Raw genomic sequence first — 15,753 nt, 5'->3', positions numbered from 1 at the left:
AGATTCACTTTGCTGTCAGAAGCAAAGGATCTTTTTATACACTTGAAAGTGTACATGTTCAAAAAACCACTGATCACAAAGATTCCTGATAAGAGAAAAACTTCAGGAGTGCTCCAAAACTGTTCTTAACTACACTTATTGACCCCTTAAGGACCAACTCAGACCATGTCCAAGTGAAGAAAGACACTGCACAGGCTCAGTAGAAAACCAGCAGAAACAGTCACCAGTAGTAGTAAGCAGAAACTAATCAGTAGGAATAGTAGAAACCCCCGCCAAAGAGTTTACAGGATAAGCAGATGAGAAAGGCAAAGAGAGGGAGAAGTGGTGTATCATACAAAGGAAACGAGATTGTCAGCCTCATAGATAGCACAGGCCACGTTTATTTTGGGTTGATTATGTCGTGAAGCTTTCTTCTGGCAACTAGGCACAAAAAGATGAATAGAAGAGAAGGAGGAGGGAGTGATGTAGACTGCACCCATGCTAGGAAAAAGACAATGCTATATGGTGCTGTGATGAAGCAGCTAGTCAGGACAAGCCAAAACCAAGTCTAATCAAAGTGGTTCTCTGAAAGTTCCCCTATTTCCTCTCCTACAAAGTTTCTGCTGCTATTTGCAGGCTGGGATCTGACTGTGCTCTGAGCTCTTTCCCACAGGAGCTGAGACAAAAGTTACAGTCCATCCACACTTGTATACCCAAGCTGAAGGGAGCAATTAACACCCAGCAGAATTTGGATGAAAGTACAAACACAGGGTATCTAACGCTAGGTCATACAAAGTAAATTAGACGTTAAAAGCTCATTTTGAAATACTGATACTGTTACATTTTCAATAAAATACAGCTGCACTGTAAACAAACAGCTTGAGCTGCAATCTATTGGTGTCAATGAAAACTTTCCAACAATTTTGAAGAAGGCGCTCTGTGTCCTCAGGAAAAGACAAAGCTCTAAAAAATAGTGCTGATACTGTGACCTGAGTAAACCACATTAGGCTAACTGGAACATAAAATATAATTCTGGAAAGCACAAAATACGTTTCTATAATTTAATTTGAGGTGGCACACACAAGTCTCATGTCCATTCAGACCAACTATATTTTCTGTGTACAGAGAAATATTGCAACCAGTCCTGATTTAACAAGGTGTAGTAGAACTGAGGAGAAAAAAATGTTATATTTTCCATTTGTAGCTTCTCCTAAAAACAAGCTCTTCTGTTCACTGAGAAATCATCTGCTTCTCTCAGACATGTATTTTTACTTCCTAGTAGTACCAGGATACTATAATGCCATCAAGTATTTTGACTATTTTAGCAGATACAACTAGAAAAACATACTGATAGAGGTATGCTCTGAGATGAGCTTTGCTACTGACAGCGTGACAAGAGCAGATATTAGCCAGCAGGCAGTCAGAAAGCACAGCAGCCCTTAGGGATCATTCACAAGGCCTCAGGGAAGTCACAATTAATGATGTCCAGAAATACTGGCTAAAGATGCAAGACATGCGTACCCTCATTAGGCTGAAGATAGACTGAAGACAAAGACAGATGTGAAATAAGTCATCTCAGGCTTTCTGCCGGTGACTGGACACCCACGGTGACAGGAGTATTGTAACTTTGAGTATACTTCATACAAAATATGCATGTTGGCTTTAAATACATCAGTGAAAGGGAAAGTAAATATGAGAAGAGCAAAATGCAAGATGGAAAAAGTGAGATAAATATTGTTAGATTCAGAGGAAAAATGCTATAAACAGTAAGCAAAGCTCTTTGATTTGCACTGTTTTCTAGCCCATAAAACCCTAATATCTGCCAGCATTTCATTAAAAGCTTATAAAATACCCAGCATGCCTGCTCCTGCATAAATGTATTGTTGATGTTGCAGACCTGGTATTTTGCAATGTTTCAAAGAAACCTTATGTGTATAAAACTCAGATGCATTATTGAAAGAAGCATGGATGGTGAAAATAGCACTACAAACTCTAAAACTAATTAATCATTCAAGAGCAGTAAGTTTCTCTCAGACATGTTCAAAATAATATCTCTAAACCAGAAAATACAAATATTTTAAGAAACAGGAATCGTGGATAAAGGACTGAAGAGAAAACTACCATTTTGTGAATTGAGTAAAAGGAGTCAAAGGCATGTCTTCACAGAGGATGGAGAGTTCAAGGTCACGACAACCCAACAGCAAAATCTGTAAATGTTAATCTGAATGATACAAAGATCTGGCAATGCTAAGACTGACCAGATCAACAACTGTTTTGACTGAATGTGCAGCCTATTCCCAGCATTACAATCTAGGACTTTGGCCCTCTAAGGATAAGGAATGGTAGTATCATTCCTTTTCCACAAAAAGTCATATTGGATCAATCAAATCTTTATTGTTATTACCAGTGGTCCCAAACCAAGTCTGGAGGGATCAGAACATTCATGATTTCCCATCTTTCATAAGACCACTGCATTTCAGGGCTCGTTCTCACTGGAACCCAAACATAAAATGTTCCGATGGGCAGAACCCATAACCCTGAGGCAAACCCTCCCAGCGTCTGGAGGCTTTCCAGCGAACGACCATGTATGCACTTAGCCCATTCTGCATTGCTCTTACTGTAGCTTTCCTCACAGAAGTGCCTCCAAATTGTTCTGACAACAAAACATACAGATTCATTTCCCACATCCCTCAAATAACTTCATATCCCTCTGCAACTAAGATCAAGCATCAAGCTGATGTTTCATTACAACAATGATGGGGTGAATGGGCAGTAAAGCCTACCTGTTACCCATGCAAATAACTCATCTCTTAACTAGCAGCACACTCCAGCACTTGTGGATATGCAAGCTAAAAATTCAGCACCTCAGCACAAACCCACTTCTGGGATAATGTTAAAAACAATATTATAGATGTCGGGATCAGAGACAGGAATATTAGAAGACTGAGACACAAAAAAGAGCCATATCTGAATTGTTGCACAAATATGAGATTCCTGAATATGTTAATGAAAACTTTGTTTTGAAGGTATACACTTAATAACAAACAAACAAACAAACCCAAACACTGTAGAAGGATTACATTTCACTAGCTTTGGAAACTCAAACACAGCTGGTCTGATCAGCTGAGCCATTTTCAAGCTGCCACATGCATATCACAGCTCTCACCAAACAGCACTGAAGCAGTTGCTCAGCTGTGGATGCACAAACACCCCCAGAGGACAGACTGTCCAGGCCTACAGGGCAGCTCGTGTGACTGAGCTCAAGGGGGTGCATTAGTGTTCCTCTCTGTTGAATTAAGTAAGAAACCAGCATATTGGACTGTTTAAATGTTTGAAATGTGCTGTTGTTGCCAATGGTTCTGAGGCAAACCAGCACTAGCCCTGCATGGCTCTCATTTACTCTTTGCATGAGTCACAAAAGGCAGAAAACAGCACATGTGGAAATCTCCAACACCACATTTCTGCAGTCATTACAACCAAATCCTCTACGAGGCACAGCTCAGCTACACGAGGTTTAGGTCAAAAGTTCCGCCAGTGTAACAACAGCACAAGGGGAAGCTGTGGTCTGGTGCACCTCCGTGTTAGTGGTACACCCCAAGGCCGCATCAGACATGTGGTTTATATACCCTGTGGGCTGGGCTGACAAACCAGTTGCTGCAATCTGGAGCTAGTAACACCCTCAGGTCCAAACTAACAATGGACAGACCAGCCTTGGTGGTGGAGCACAGTTCACCACAGGACCCTTTAGCAACAGGGTCATGATACTGCCATGTACTGCACACAGTGACAATCCTCTCTGTAAGCTCTTTCTCGAGTTGTAAATGATGTGTATAACATAGGAAAAGGAATCACACTGGGGGCAAATTTCAATTACCTCTGCCTAGAGACTTTCACAACTGTGAACAAAATAAATTGCCATTTAAACAAAACAAACCAAAACCTTTTTCTTTGCTGTATGGCTTGGGATTCCCCTCTCCTACATTTTCAGGATCCCAAGTTCGATTCCCCTCACAGTGACGGTGACAGTGACCCCATCATGATAAATATCCTTTGTGAGAGTGCTGGCAGCCTTTTCTCCCCACATTTTTGGGTTATCAACACTCAAGACAGCATGGAGGGTTTGTTGTTGTTTGTGGGTTTTTTTATAGCCGTATTGTTACTTGGCACGAAAAGGAAAAAATTAGACTTTTGTCCTTTCCCGACCGATTTAGGATGACAGCACAAATCATCATCAACCCGGTGCACTGGATGAATGAACAGCAGCGACGGGACAGCCCCTAGCCGCTGTTTCGAGCTGCCCTGGTGTTGATGAGGCCGAGCTCGGGGCGCTCCGGCGATGCCGAGCGGACCGGCCCGTGCGCTGCCGCGGCGCCCCGCGCCGGCTCTGCCCGCGGCCCCGGCCCCGCCGCCTGGGCCCCTGTGCGGACGTGGCGCGGCCGGGCCGGGCGCGCTGCCAATGGCCGGCCCGGGGGCGGAGCGGCCCCGGGGCGGGGCGGTGCCGGGCCGGGCGGGCAGCGAAGCGGAGCGGGGCTGCGAGAGCCGGGCCGGCGGGGCATGGCGGGCGGCGGGGCGGTCTGGGTGCTGCCCGCGCTGCTGCTGGCGGCGGGCGCGCTGGGCAAGCCTACGGTGCGGCAGGAGCGGGCCCGGCCCGGAGCCGCGCAGCACGAGGACCGGCCCGGCTTCCAGTACGACCACGAGGCCTTCCTGGGCAAGGAGGAGGCGCGGAGCTTCGACCAGCTCAGCCCGGAGGAGAGCCGCGAGCGCCTGGGGTGAGCGCCCGGCCCGGGCGGGAGACGTGGCAGGGGGTGGGCCCGGGACGGAGGAGGCGGCCTGGGGCTGCCTCAGTGTCCGGGGGCTGCGGAACCCTTCCCAGCCGGAGGGGCTCGTGCAGCGGGACCCTGTACCCCAGCGTGGCCTGCGGGTCGAACCTCTGCGTTTCGACTTCTCTCACACCCCGCTGCTTTTGCAGAGGAGCAGCCAACAATTCATGGCTTTGGTGTTTTTCTCTCCTGCTTTTTCTGGCCCCACAGGAATAAGCCTCGCGGAGGGAGCTGCTGTACGTGGTGCTGTGCCCCGGTGTTGGACCTGCTGCAGCTCCGTGCCTCTGGAGCACTTGCCCACACCGTATCAGTGTTAATCGAGTTTAAACCATTCCTCCTTTACAGCTACGTTTAAAAGTCCACTTCAAGGATCTTCCCACAGCTTTTCCACTTGTGACTTCTTTGCTCAGTGTTTCAGTTGTTCTTACTTCCATGCTGCTCTTTATGCCAAGAACAGAGACCATGCCTTACTTTACTGCTTCTCCCTCCTTTACACCAACAGGAAGTCAGATCACTGAGAAGAACTAAATTTAATAGAAGTTAAAGAAAGATCCTTGGATGTAGTTACCACAAGGAAGATTAAAATATCTGCACGTTCTCACTAAGATTCCCCTTGCCTTCCCTTCCATAGGGAGTGGCACTTGCTAATTTTCTCTCTAGTCCCATCATAAGCAGTAGCACTGTAATCTCACCAAGTAACCTCTTTATCCTTCTGAAAGCTGTCACTACTGTTTGTGTCTCAGCAAGTAAACAGATAAAGTGGTTACCAGAAGTGACCAACTTCATCCTCACTGTTTCAAGGAGGAGCAAAAGAAACCATGTTCTCAGCATTCATGATCTATTCTCAAGTTGTATCACCAAAATGGACATGCCCTCTTAATATTGCTCCGAACTTACTAGTACTGATAATGCAGTCAGGGTTATGATTTAACAATAGAGCTGGTTTTAAACAGTTTTTACAAATGTTAATTCAGCAAGGGAAGAAGTTTAACTTCCAGTGATCTCACTGATTGCCCTTTGGAGAGGTGACACAGGCACGTTCAAGTACAGCCACAGTCAATAACCTTTTAAATGGAGGTGACTGAGATATGGCCCCTGAGGACACACTGTGGGATGAGCACTGTGCATCAGAACATCAGGGATGTTCCTGGGGGGCCTTTGGGAAAGTTTCATAACTTTCAGCATTTCCCAAGCTTGTAATTTTGGATAGCATACTGGGAGGTAAGGAGAGGATTTAAAAAACATTTTGTGGCTTGATAATCAGATATACTGAACCACTTCCACCACAGTTTTGTTATGGGCAACTTCTGTAGTGGGTTACAAATAGAGTCACTTCTCAGCAAGTGATTTGCTTTTAGGAAGAAGGCAGATTTAATTAAAAGTTACTTCAAAATTATTTCTGGGAGAAAACAGAAACATGCAGTCTGCTGCTCTAACCAGTGCATGCTGCCATATTTATAAGCCATTTTACTTTGCTTAGGAAGTGTGGCAGCACATTGGTCATCCCAATAGTAACAACAGTAAAAAGAGAGGTCCACAGTCCATACAACAGCTTTTTACCTGTGCCTTTGGGAGCCTGTTGGCAAGACTGTTTCATTGACCCCATCTTCAGCTGAGAAGTGGGGTGGAATAGTGCACATGGATGTAATGGACCTATAAAAACAGGTGAAAAGGAGGAGGCATGAAACATTTTCTGGTACACAGTCTGGCTTCTTTCATGTTATACATTGCCAAGAGCTACTAGCATAATCATTTAATACATTTAACAGTAGAAAGAAATACCAGATAAACAAATGAAATTAAATTCATTGTGGGGAAAATCTGGTGACAAATAAAAGGGACAATTGGCAACCAATTGATACAAAAGAGAAAAGGGTTTCTAGTCAGTTAATTCATACTTTACTAATTCAGAAAGGAAATTCAGCAGTCCCTTTTTTGCCCCGTAGCTCAGAAACAGCGTGTTTATGAATTCAGTCTGATGCTATCGGACTCACACAAGATTGCTGGAAGTTCAGCAGAAGCTGCTGCTGTTATTTCAGCAACCAGTTCTATAGCAAAGGCTTGGGAAGAGACATAGCTTTACTACTTGAGCAGTCCAGTTGGCCAGGTGTGGTTTCTTTGTGGAGAACCAAGATGTGGAATTGAAAAGAATGTTTAAAAGTGCAGATCTTTTCCCTGTGTCCTCTGGTTGCCTGGAGGAGCTCACCTATTGAATGTCAAGTCAGGATTTAGACAAGTCAGCTCCTGCTCTTACCCCATCATTCCAATGGCCCGTCAGTATTCCATAGGCATGGCGTGAGCCGGCCACCAGATGAGGCGCAGGCCACCTGCAGACAGGCTGCCCCTGCACCTCATGAGCTGGGTGAAGGGTGCTGATGTCCCCAAAGCCAATCTGGATGTGCCAGAGAACCAAGGTGCCCCAATTCCAAGAGCAGGGACAGAAGCCAGTTTTAAAAGCTCAGCCCCAAAATGGTGGAGTTTATCTATTGCAGAGTGATTAATTGCAGAGAACATAAATGGTAGAGAGAGCATTGTCCTTTTTTTAAACTGCAGCTGTGTGCAGAATGTTTCAAAGATGGAGGTTCCCCTGGGAATACACCAGGACCTGTTATTCCTGCTGATTCCAACAGGGCTTAAGGCTGGCAGCTTTACACTGGACAGAGGTTTATAGCCCAGCTGCCAGCGATGGCTGGAGACCTGCTGCAGACTTGGTATTGCTTAAGTGAGTAACAGGCATTCCTGGCAACACCAGCAATACTGCTTTCCATTGGGAATGAAAGAAAAGAAACAAGGCATGGAAGGGGAGACTGTACCTGGTGTACATCCCCAGCATTACACAGTCATATAGCTCACTTCACCCTGGGGTCAGTCTGCTGGAAAGCCAAAGGAGAAACTGCGGGTGTCCACCAAGTCCTGGATTTTTGCCCTGTTTGCCTCCAGGAAGTTTGAGTACAGGGCTTGTCCTGAAGTGAAATTGGTGTCTCCTGCTCTGAGCCAGCATGGCCACGCCCTATAGGCAGTGAAGAACAGGTCCCCCTAAGATAGCAGACACAACCTAAGAAAGCCAGGTGTTCTCTGTTCACTAATTTTGGTTGTGCAAGTTCCCTCTGAATTATTTGTAGCAATGTTGAAAAACGAATAGAGACATATTCCTTAAGATGATGTGTAAAATGCAAGAAAGCCTTAACCAGTAGGACAGCTTTATGAGTTTGGGACAGTCCGTCTTTGTGGAAAATCAGGGCCAGATAAAGATTACTAAAATTGGCCTGACATGCAGTTGGGTTTTCTGCCAGCTCTTAAAGATTCTCTTCCTCTTTTTACAGGAAGATTGTGGATAGAATAGATGACAACAAAGATGGCTATATCACAACAGAGGAATTAAAAACCTGGATTAAACGAGTACAGAAACGCTACATCTATGAAAACGTGGCTAAAGTTTGGAAAGACTATGATCTAAACAAGGATGATAAAATTGCCTGGGAAGAATACAAACAAGCCACATATGGTTATTATCTAGGTAAGAGAACATCTTCACATTGTATGAGCAAGGATTTTTGAGATTATAAAATATGATTTCTTGCCTTACAGTCAACAGGAGTTTGGTGTCACATTTAGGGCTCTTGAAGCTCACATTAAATTTTATAGATGCTCAGAGGTCAAAAGCACTTTTTAGTTATTTATTGCAGCCCTTTGCACATGGGTCATCAGCACACAGAAGGTTTTGTAGAGGTATCATTAAATATACTGACACAGCTGAATTAAAGTCTCCTCCAGTTAGATATGTATTATTTTTAACATTAATAAGGGTACTTTAATTAAAAAATAATACATTGTCTAATTAACTGTATTTGTGAATTTAGTCTCTAAAAATCTTATGTCTAGATGTTAAAAATTTAGTCTATGTCTAAACTATAGCAAAGTTATTGATTAAAATCATTCTTGCAGAATAACATGCTTCAGACTGATCAACTGCAAATGAAAATCCTTAACAAATCAGGCAAAAGAAACATTTATTTTAAAATATACCTGAATTCCCCCCACCCCCCTCCATGTTCCCGTTGCTTTTATAAGTTAATGTAGGAAGAGGAGGAGAAGAGATCACTTAAGCTAAAGGGCAATACTGACAGAGCAACAAATCAGTATTAATTGACCATTTATACTTACCGGAAATGAGAAGACAATATTTACCTGCCACAGAGGCAGTTTCTAGAGCAAACTTCCTGTAGCAGTAATAATTCCAAAGTCTACCTTAGAGTAAAATGGAGCTTTTTGCATTTGTGGAAAGAAATATTTGACACACAGTCCCTGCAGCATTATCCCTGGAACCCTTCTCAGACCTTTGTCTTTGCTCTCTCTAAGCCCCAAGATTTGGAGAGCAGCATTGTGGGCTAGTGTTAATGAATACTTAAAATTCCCATCTCTAATTCCTGGCATAGTCTTTTTCACCTGTGTTTGTCTCTCAACATATGAATTGTGAAATTGTTAGAAGTATTTTTCATTTTAAAAGTCAGTTTAATGATCCTATTTTAAAAATTATATCAAATACCATTCCTTTTATGCCACTGAACACCCTGAAAAAATGTCATTGTTTTAAACTGCAAATAATTGTTAGGTTCCATGTAGCAGAGGCGTAGCACTGAGATAATTTCAGTCAGTCTGCCACCTTCTGAAACCACGTTTCCTTGGTTTGCTCTTCTTGAAACTGAAAAGTTGTATGGATTGTACTGATTCCTAAAGAAGAAGAAAACTTCTGTGAATGAAGTCTACCCCGACTACTGCCTAAGTGGTGCTTGTAAAGGCAGATAAAAAAAATCTGTGAGGGATAATAATACTGCAAAATCCATTAATCTGGATTGCAACAGAAGGCTTGCTCAGAAATTTACCTCTACTACTGTCGCCTTTAAAAATCAAACCAAGTACTTGACCCCTGAATTTAAAACTTCACAGGGAAGAGAAGTTCCATTTAGAACAACAGCTATTCTGGCAATAAACCCTTCTATTTGTAGACTCAAACAGCTTTGTTTCACAGTATGTTTTAAAGGAAAACACTTCTGAGATCATCTTGATTTATTTGCAGAAAATCCAGAGGAATTCCAAGATGCAACTGATCAGCACAGTTTTAAGAAAATGCTGCCCAGAGATGAAAGACGATTCAAAACTGCAGATCTGGATGGAGACTTGGCTGCCACTCGTGAAGAATTCACTGCTTTCCTTCACCCAGAGGAGTTTGAGCACATGAAAAACATCGTTGTCTTAGTAAGCAAAGCAAAATCAATGCCATTGTTTCTACTTTTATGGATGAACTTTGAAGTCTTCTCTAACCTTTCCAGGCAGGGTTTAGAAAGAGACACACACGTAATAGCTAAATGGGGAACAGAAAGGGATGCCTTTCATGATACTGACTTGATTTAGAACTCTCAATATAAGAAAGACTTGTTAAGTGCACTTAGACAGCTCCTGAATTGAATCAAGAAACAATCTTGGGGCACAGACTTAAACCAAAATAAAAGGAGGGTGTGCTGACATGCAGCAGCTGAGTATTCCATGCAAGCTTGTATCTGCCCCTAACTTAAGCAGTTCATTCATACATGGAATTCTTTCAATGTGAAAGGATATTTGTATATTCATTGTATAAACAACAGTCACCCTGGACTTAAGTGAGACTGCATTCAGTTGTGTACAGGGGCAGGTCAAGGCCTCAGAATATTAAATGATCAAAAGTAGACAGTCAGAACTGTCAGTTTTTTCTTGATCAGTTTAATGCAAAATTGTTTTCTAGGAAACCTTAGAAGACATAGACAAAAATGAGGATGGTTTTGTGGATCAAGATGAATACATTGGTAAGTGCTGTTACTTGTTTCTTATATAACCTCCAGTCCATTTTTCCATCTTCTCTCAAATTTGCAGCAACATTAACAACTCAGAGATGAACAGTTCTGTGTTCCAGTTCAAGTATTTTACACCAGCCATCCAACCCAGAACGTTTAATTTCATTTTAGGTAGATAGCAACATGACCAGGAAAAGTTCCTCACACTTCACAGCACCAAATTCTCCTCTTGCTCTCATTTAACTCAGCTAAGAGTTAATATGAGAACAAAATAAGAGAACTTGGAATAATATTTTTCATGGCAGGGATATTCTCTGTATATTACACTATGTTAACTGCTGTGTGAAGGCTTTGTTTAGAAATGCAGGAGGATCAGAAAATGAATTCGTCTTTTGCCAAGGTTGGATGGTTCTCAAATATCCAAAACATCTGGGAAGCAAACATTGCAAAAAGAGAAAATTCACCTTGTTCCCACTAGTTTTTTCCTAGTTTAATTAGTAAGTAAAACTCCTACTTCTGTAGTGATGATGCCATTACATTTTGATGAATTTTAAATCCAGAAAGTAGCACTAAGAAGGCATTAGTGCAAAGTTGGATGAATCTTTCTGTTTCTGGTGGTGCTATAAAGATCACTTCACATAGAATCAGGAACAATATACACACACTAATTAATGGCAGGGGGGTTCTGTTCCTTGTAAATTATATTTAGCCCAGAAAGTGAATGCTATTCATCTATGACTGAAATAACAGAGCAGCATAATTTCCACAGTAATTTCAGTTCATTCAGTGACATTACCTACATATAATTATAAGGTAATTGTCAACATTTGTTACCATGTGAATGCTGGTTTTTCTTGTCTTCTATAGATAGGAACATAGAATGTTCTAGTCACGATCACCCCACATTGGCAAGGATGATAAAAATCAAATTGACAGGACATGTCAGTTGCTTCAAATAAACAATATAATTTGCACTTTAAAAAATGAAAAAAGAAAGTGAATGTGTTGTCTGAAGTTTTCTTCATGAGTTGAGAAAACTATGCTTAAAATATTCCTACTTTCCTTTTTCAGATGTAATTTTTTAAAATTTTGATGAAGTTGGGATTAAGAAACCAACAGAAAACTTAAATCTCTTCTTTGCTAGCTTATAAGGAACAACAAAAAGACATCCAAAAATTTCGGTCTCTAGATCTAGATTATCTGTTGGGGAGATTTCATGAAGGTTATGGTATGATTCCACCCTCTTTTTCCTTCTTTCCTCCCATTTTGTCTTTTACAAAATTTGGTTTAGATTTACACAAGCAGCAGAGCAAAATACCTATAAAAATGTTGAGCAGAGAGAACTAAATTCTCACTGTGCATGGGCAGGAGACAGAGTATTTCAGGGACACTGTGACAAAGGAGAACCTCAGCCCAGTGTACACACTCACCCTGCAGGGTCGGGGGTTATTTCTGGCTTTGAATTCAGCATTTGTCTCCCATAGATACCAGCCAGCCTCTGGCCCTCAGACCATCCGTGTGGGTACACTTCTTAGCACATCCTTGAAAACCAAACCCAAAAGGCACTGGAGAGGAGAGGAATAGTATCACAAAGCAGCTTTAATTCTAAGTAGAAAAGTGGAAGGCTTGAGGAATAAGCAGTCCTGATGAGCAGGAAAGGATTGGCCACAGTGACCAGAAGAATGACATGGACACACCACTCATCATTTGGAAAGTCCTGTGATGTAAAGAACAGTTACAAGTCACTTGGTTTTAATAGTCACTGCCACTCCCCTGTGTTCATGCAGAAAGCAGCTGCCACTGTGGTGTGGTCCTACCAATGCTTCCAAAATGCAGCACAGGACTGATGTACAGAGCATCTCATGTGTGTAATCTCTGTCCTGTGTCACAAGTGGTGCTCCCTCCCCAGGTACCAATCTGTGACAAGTGCACTGTGCCTGTGGTTTCTCACAGAATGCACCATGATCCGTGCCTTTGTGGAAGAGTGTCTTCTACTGCATGTGCTACAGAACTGCTTGGTTAAAAGAGAACTGATCTAGTAAGCTGAATGTCTCTTACACAGACTTCTCTAAGAGCAGTACAAAAGCATGCAAGTTCCACTTAGCAATTTTTGTTTGCCTAAATTCCCCCTGCACCTTTTTTCCTTTAATCACTCTCTGCTGGCTGGAGTCTGATCATTTGCTGGCAGGGACAAGATAAAATGGCTGAGTTCCTTTCTCCCCATGTGACTGAGCCTAGCACTAAAGCTTATGACTGCTATTTAACCAAAGATCGTTAGAGGATTTTGTTCATTCTGAAATTCAGCAGATGATGGCCTTTGAACACGTTCACCTCTCCTGTTAGCCTCACCAGCAGCACACAGGTATGATACAGGGTAATGTGAGAATGGGCAGAATCACCAGCACTGAAGAAATAGGCCTGAGAGAAGGTACACACAGCTACTCTATTTACACCCCACATTTCTTTTTCTGTACAGAGACACTGTGCATAGAATGAAAAGTTTGGTCTTTCTCTGAGGAGCACTGTGCAAATATCTTTAGTTTGTGCATAATTTGCAAAGTAAATATGACTCAAGTAAGACCCTTATTTCCTCTCCAGCTGATATGTTTGCAAATGAAGAGGGTGGACCGGAGCCTGACTGGGTGATTACAGAGCGTGAGCAGTTTTCAGATTTTCGTGATCTCAACAAGGATGGAAAGATGGACAAAGATGAGATCCAGCACTGGATCCTCCCCCAAGACTATGATCATGCACTAGCTGAAGCCAGGCACTTAGTCTACGAATCTGATGTAGACAAGGTATGTAGTGTTCCAGTATAGTTTTTAAAAAAGTTATATGAGGTGGTGTGGGTTTTTTTAAATATCAGCTTGCAAGAATTTATTCCTAATATCTTTTCCTCAGAGGCTAGAATTGCTAGTAGATTAGTGTTTCCATGCCAGTTTCAGTTGGTAGTGTTAAAGTCACAAAGTAAAAGTAGTAAAATACCGTTTACCAGCTCTCGAAGTTCCCCTGGCTTTCATTAGGTGAGATAAGAAACTGGATGTTTAACACAGCAAAAATACTCTTTTTCCTTTAAGAGTGGTCTTGACTTTTGTATGTTAATATAAACTACAAGAGGAAAATAAAGCTACAATTAGATGGGGGGTAGCAAAACCACTTTCAGTTCTATAATCAAGCATGTTTCTTTCACTTAAACACCATTTCTGATGTGTGACAGTAGATTCCAGATGGCGATCTTCAGAAGTGTAATGCAAGGAAAGTTGGAACCTGAAAGCCAAAACACTCAACACAGAAAGTGTAAATTGCTAACATGAGCAACCGTCTTCCACAAAGCATACCAGAGGATTTTCATTTTTACTGTCAGGAAGATGAACCAAACCACAGGGCAAAACTGTGTACCAGATAATCCACTGTTAACCTACTGCTTGGCAGTGAGTTCATTACAAAGAACTTTCAATTAGCAGTTTGACCCAAGTGAAGTGTGTGGGACTTCTATCTTCCATTGAGGTCCAAATTTCACTCGCTGTGACAGTTACAAATGATTGCTGAACCTGCAGTCCGCTGCTGTGAAGAACTGTCTGCTTCCCAGGGCTCTTGCAAGTCTGTGCTGGTGTGTCTTTGACTTAGCTTTGAAAATATTCTTACAGAGGTTTTGTTTTCCTCCTACCAGGATCAAAAACTAACAAAAGAGGAGGTTCTGGACAACTGGAATATGTTCGTTGGAAGTCAAGCTACTAATTATGGGGAGGACCTCACAAGAAACCATGATGAACTATGATACACTGTACCAACCAGCATGCCACATGTCTTTTCTCCACTTTACTGAAATCAGTGTCCATCCCCTCTTAGAGGACGATGGGCAAGGGACACTCACAACTGAATGACCTGCGTTAATATTATTTTTAACATGCCAGGTTATTACCTCAGAAACTGCATAGAAATAGCTTTTTTACTCTTTTCACGTGGTTAAATACAGTATATAATTACTACAGTTTTGTTTTTGAAAAAGTAAGAAGGTAACTTTTCTGTATAGGTTAGAGCCTGACACAGAAAAGGCACTTCTGAAAACATAATTGCAAAAATATTTAATAGCCAAGTATTTTCTTCAAATACCCAGTTTTACCATGGTGAAATGCACCTAGGATTAGAAACCTAATGTTTAAACAGACTTAAGTTATTTAGTTGTCTTTTCTAATAGCATGTAACAGTTTAGAGTTAACCCTTTGAGCCTCCTATCCAGAGAAGAGTTCAATACCAGCTTTGTCTCCACACAATTTCTGTGTCCCAGTTTGGGTCAGTGGTGCTGCAGGAGTGTCCAGCAGCCCCCTGGCTCCTGCTTTCCAAGTGCAAGGTGGTCCTTGTCCCTGGCCCCATGACAGTGCAGAGATAGCACTGGAGCCCAGCTCCAGCCTTGCCAGCCAGGGATGCAGAGTCCAGCGTGGCAGCTGCTCCTTCTGACAACAGGGTAAGGTCCAACTCTTTGTGGGCCCTCAGGTTTGCTGTTTCCTGGGAGGAGTTGTGCCACATGGAGCATAATTTATCTCCCGCTTTTCACACTTTACCCGAGCCATGCTCTTGTTCACACAGTGTGAATGGCAGCAGTTCTGTGATGGAGAAAGAATGAGACATATCACCCCTCTGGGCCTTCTGTCTCCTCTGCCACATAAGAGGACAGATTTTTGTGGCTGAAGTTCTGGGTTTGTGTGTATATATGTTTTAAGTACATGTTACTGATGCAACTCTAAAGACAGCTCTCCTTCTAAAAAAGGGGGGGGAAGCTTTCCACACAGGTGCTTTCTTTTTTACTGTATAATGTGAGTTGTTACATGTATATTTTTATATACCCAACTTATCTAAGTTTGGTTGTTTGTAAATGTACTGGTTTTAAAATAAGCACAATAAAACCAATACCTTTTTGATACTGTGAAGGTGCAATAATGCTAACACAGATTAGCAGAGAGAGATGATGTGAAAGCACAAACCAAGCCTCTAAAGCCAGTAGTTCCCAAGGCATTGGGTGGTCATTTCCAAAAGCATCTGGCCATACAGCACCAACTGTTCTTCCTCACCTTATTAAAAAAAAGCAAAGCCAAAAAGGAGTGCAGTATACATCGTTGCTCTGGACA

General features: G+C 42.3%; 1 protein-coding gene across 1 annotated transcript; it reads left to right on the top strand.

The window, feature by feature from the left end:
- Window positions 1-4,518: 4,518 nt before the first annotated feature.
- On the top strand, window positions 4,519-15,555 carry RCN1 (reticulocalbin 1). The gene is made up of 6 exons (XM_048308207.1): window positions 4,519-4,748; window positions 8,123-8,316; window positions 9,877-10,055; window positions 10,579-10,639; window positions 13,226-13,425; window positions 14,298-15,555. Exons 1-6 carry the CDS (start codon window positions 4,534-4,536, stop codon window positions 14,403-14,405), a joined length of 957 nt encoding a protein of 318 aa, XP_048164164.1. The 5' UTR covers window positions 4,519-4,533; the 3' UTR covers window positions 14,406-15,555.
- The last annotated feature ends 198 nt before the right edge of the window (window positions 15,556-15,753 follow it).

Source organism: Corvus hawaiiensis, chromosome 6, assembly GCF_020740725.1.
Source record: "Corvus hawaiiensis isolate bCorHaw1 chromosome 6, bCorHaw1.pri.cur, whole genome shotgun sequence".
NCBI lineage: Eukaryota > Metazoa > Chordata > Aves > Passeriformes > Corvidae > Corvus > Corvus hawaiiensis.
This window is presented reverse-complemented; position numbering and strand designations above follow the sequence as displayed.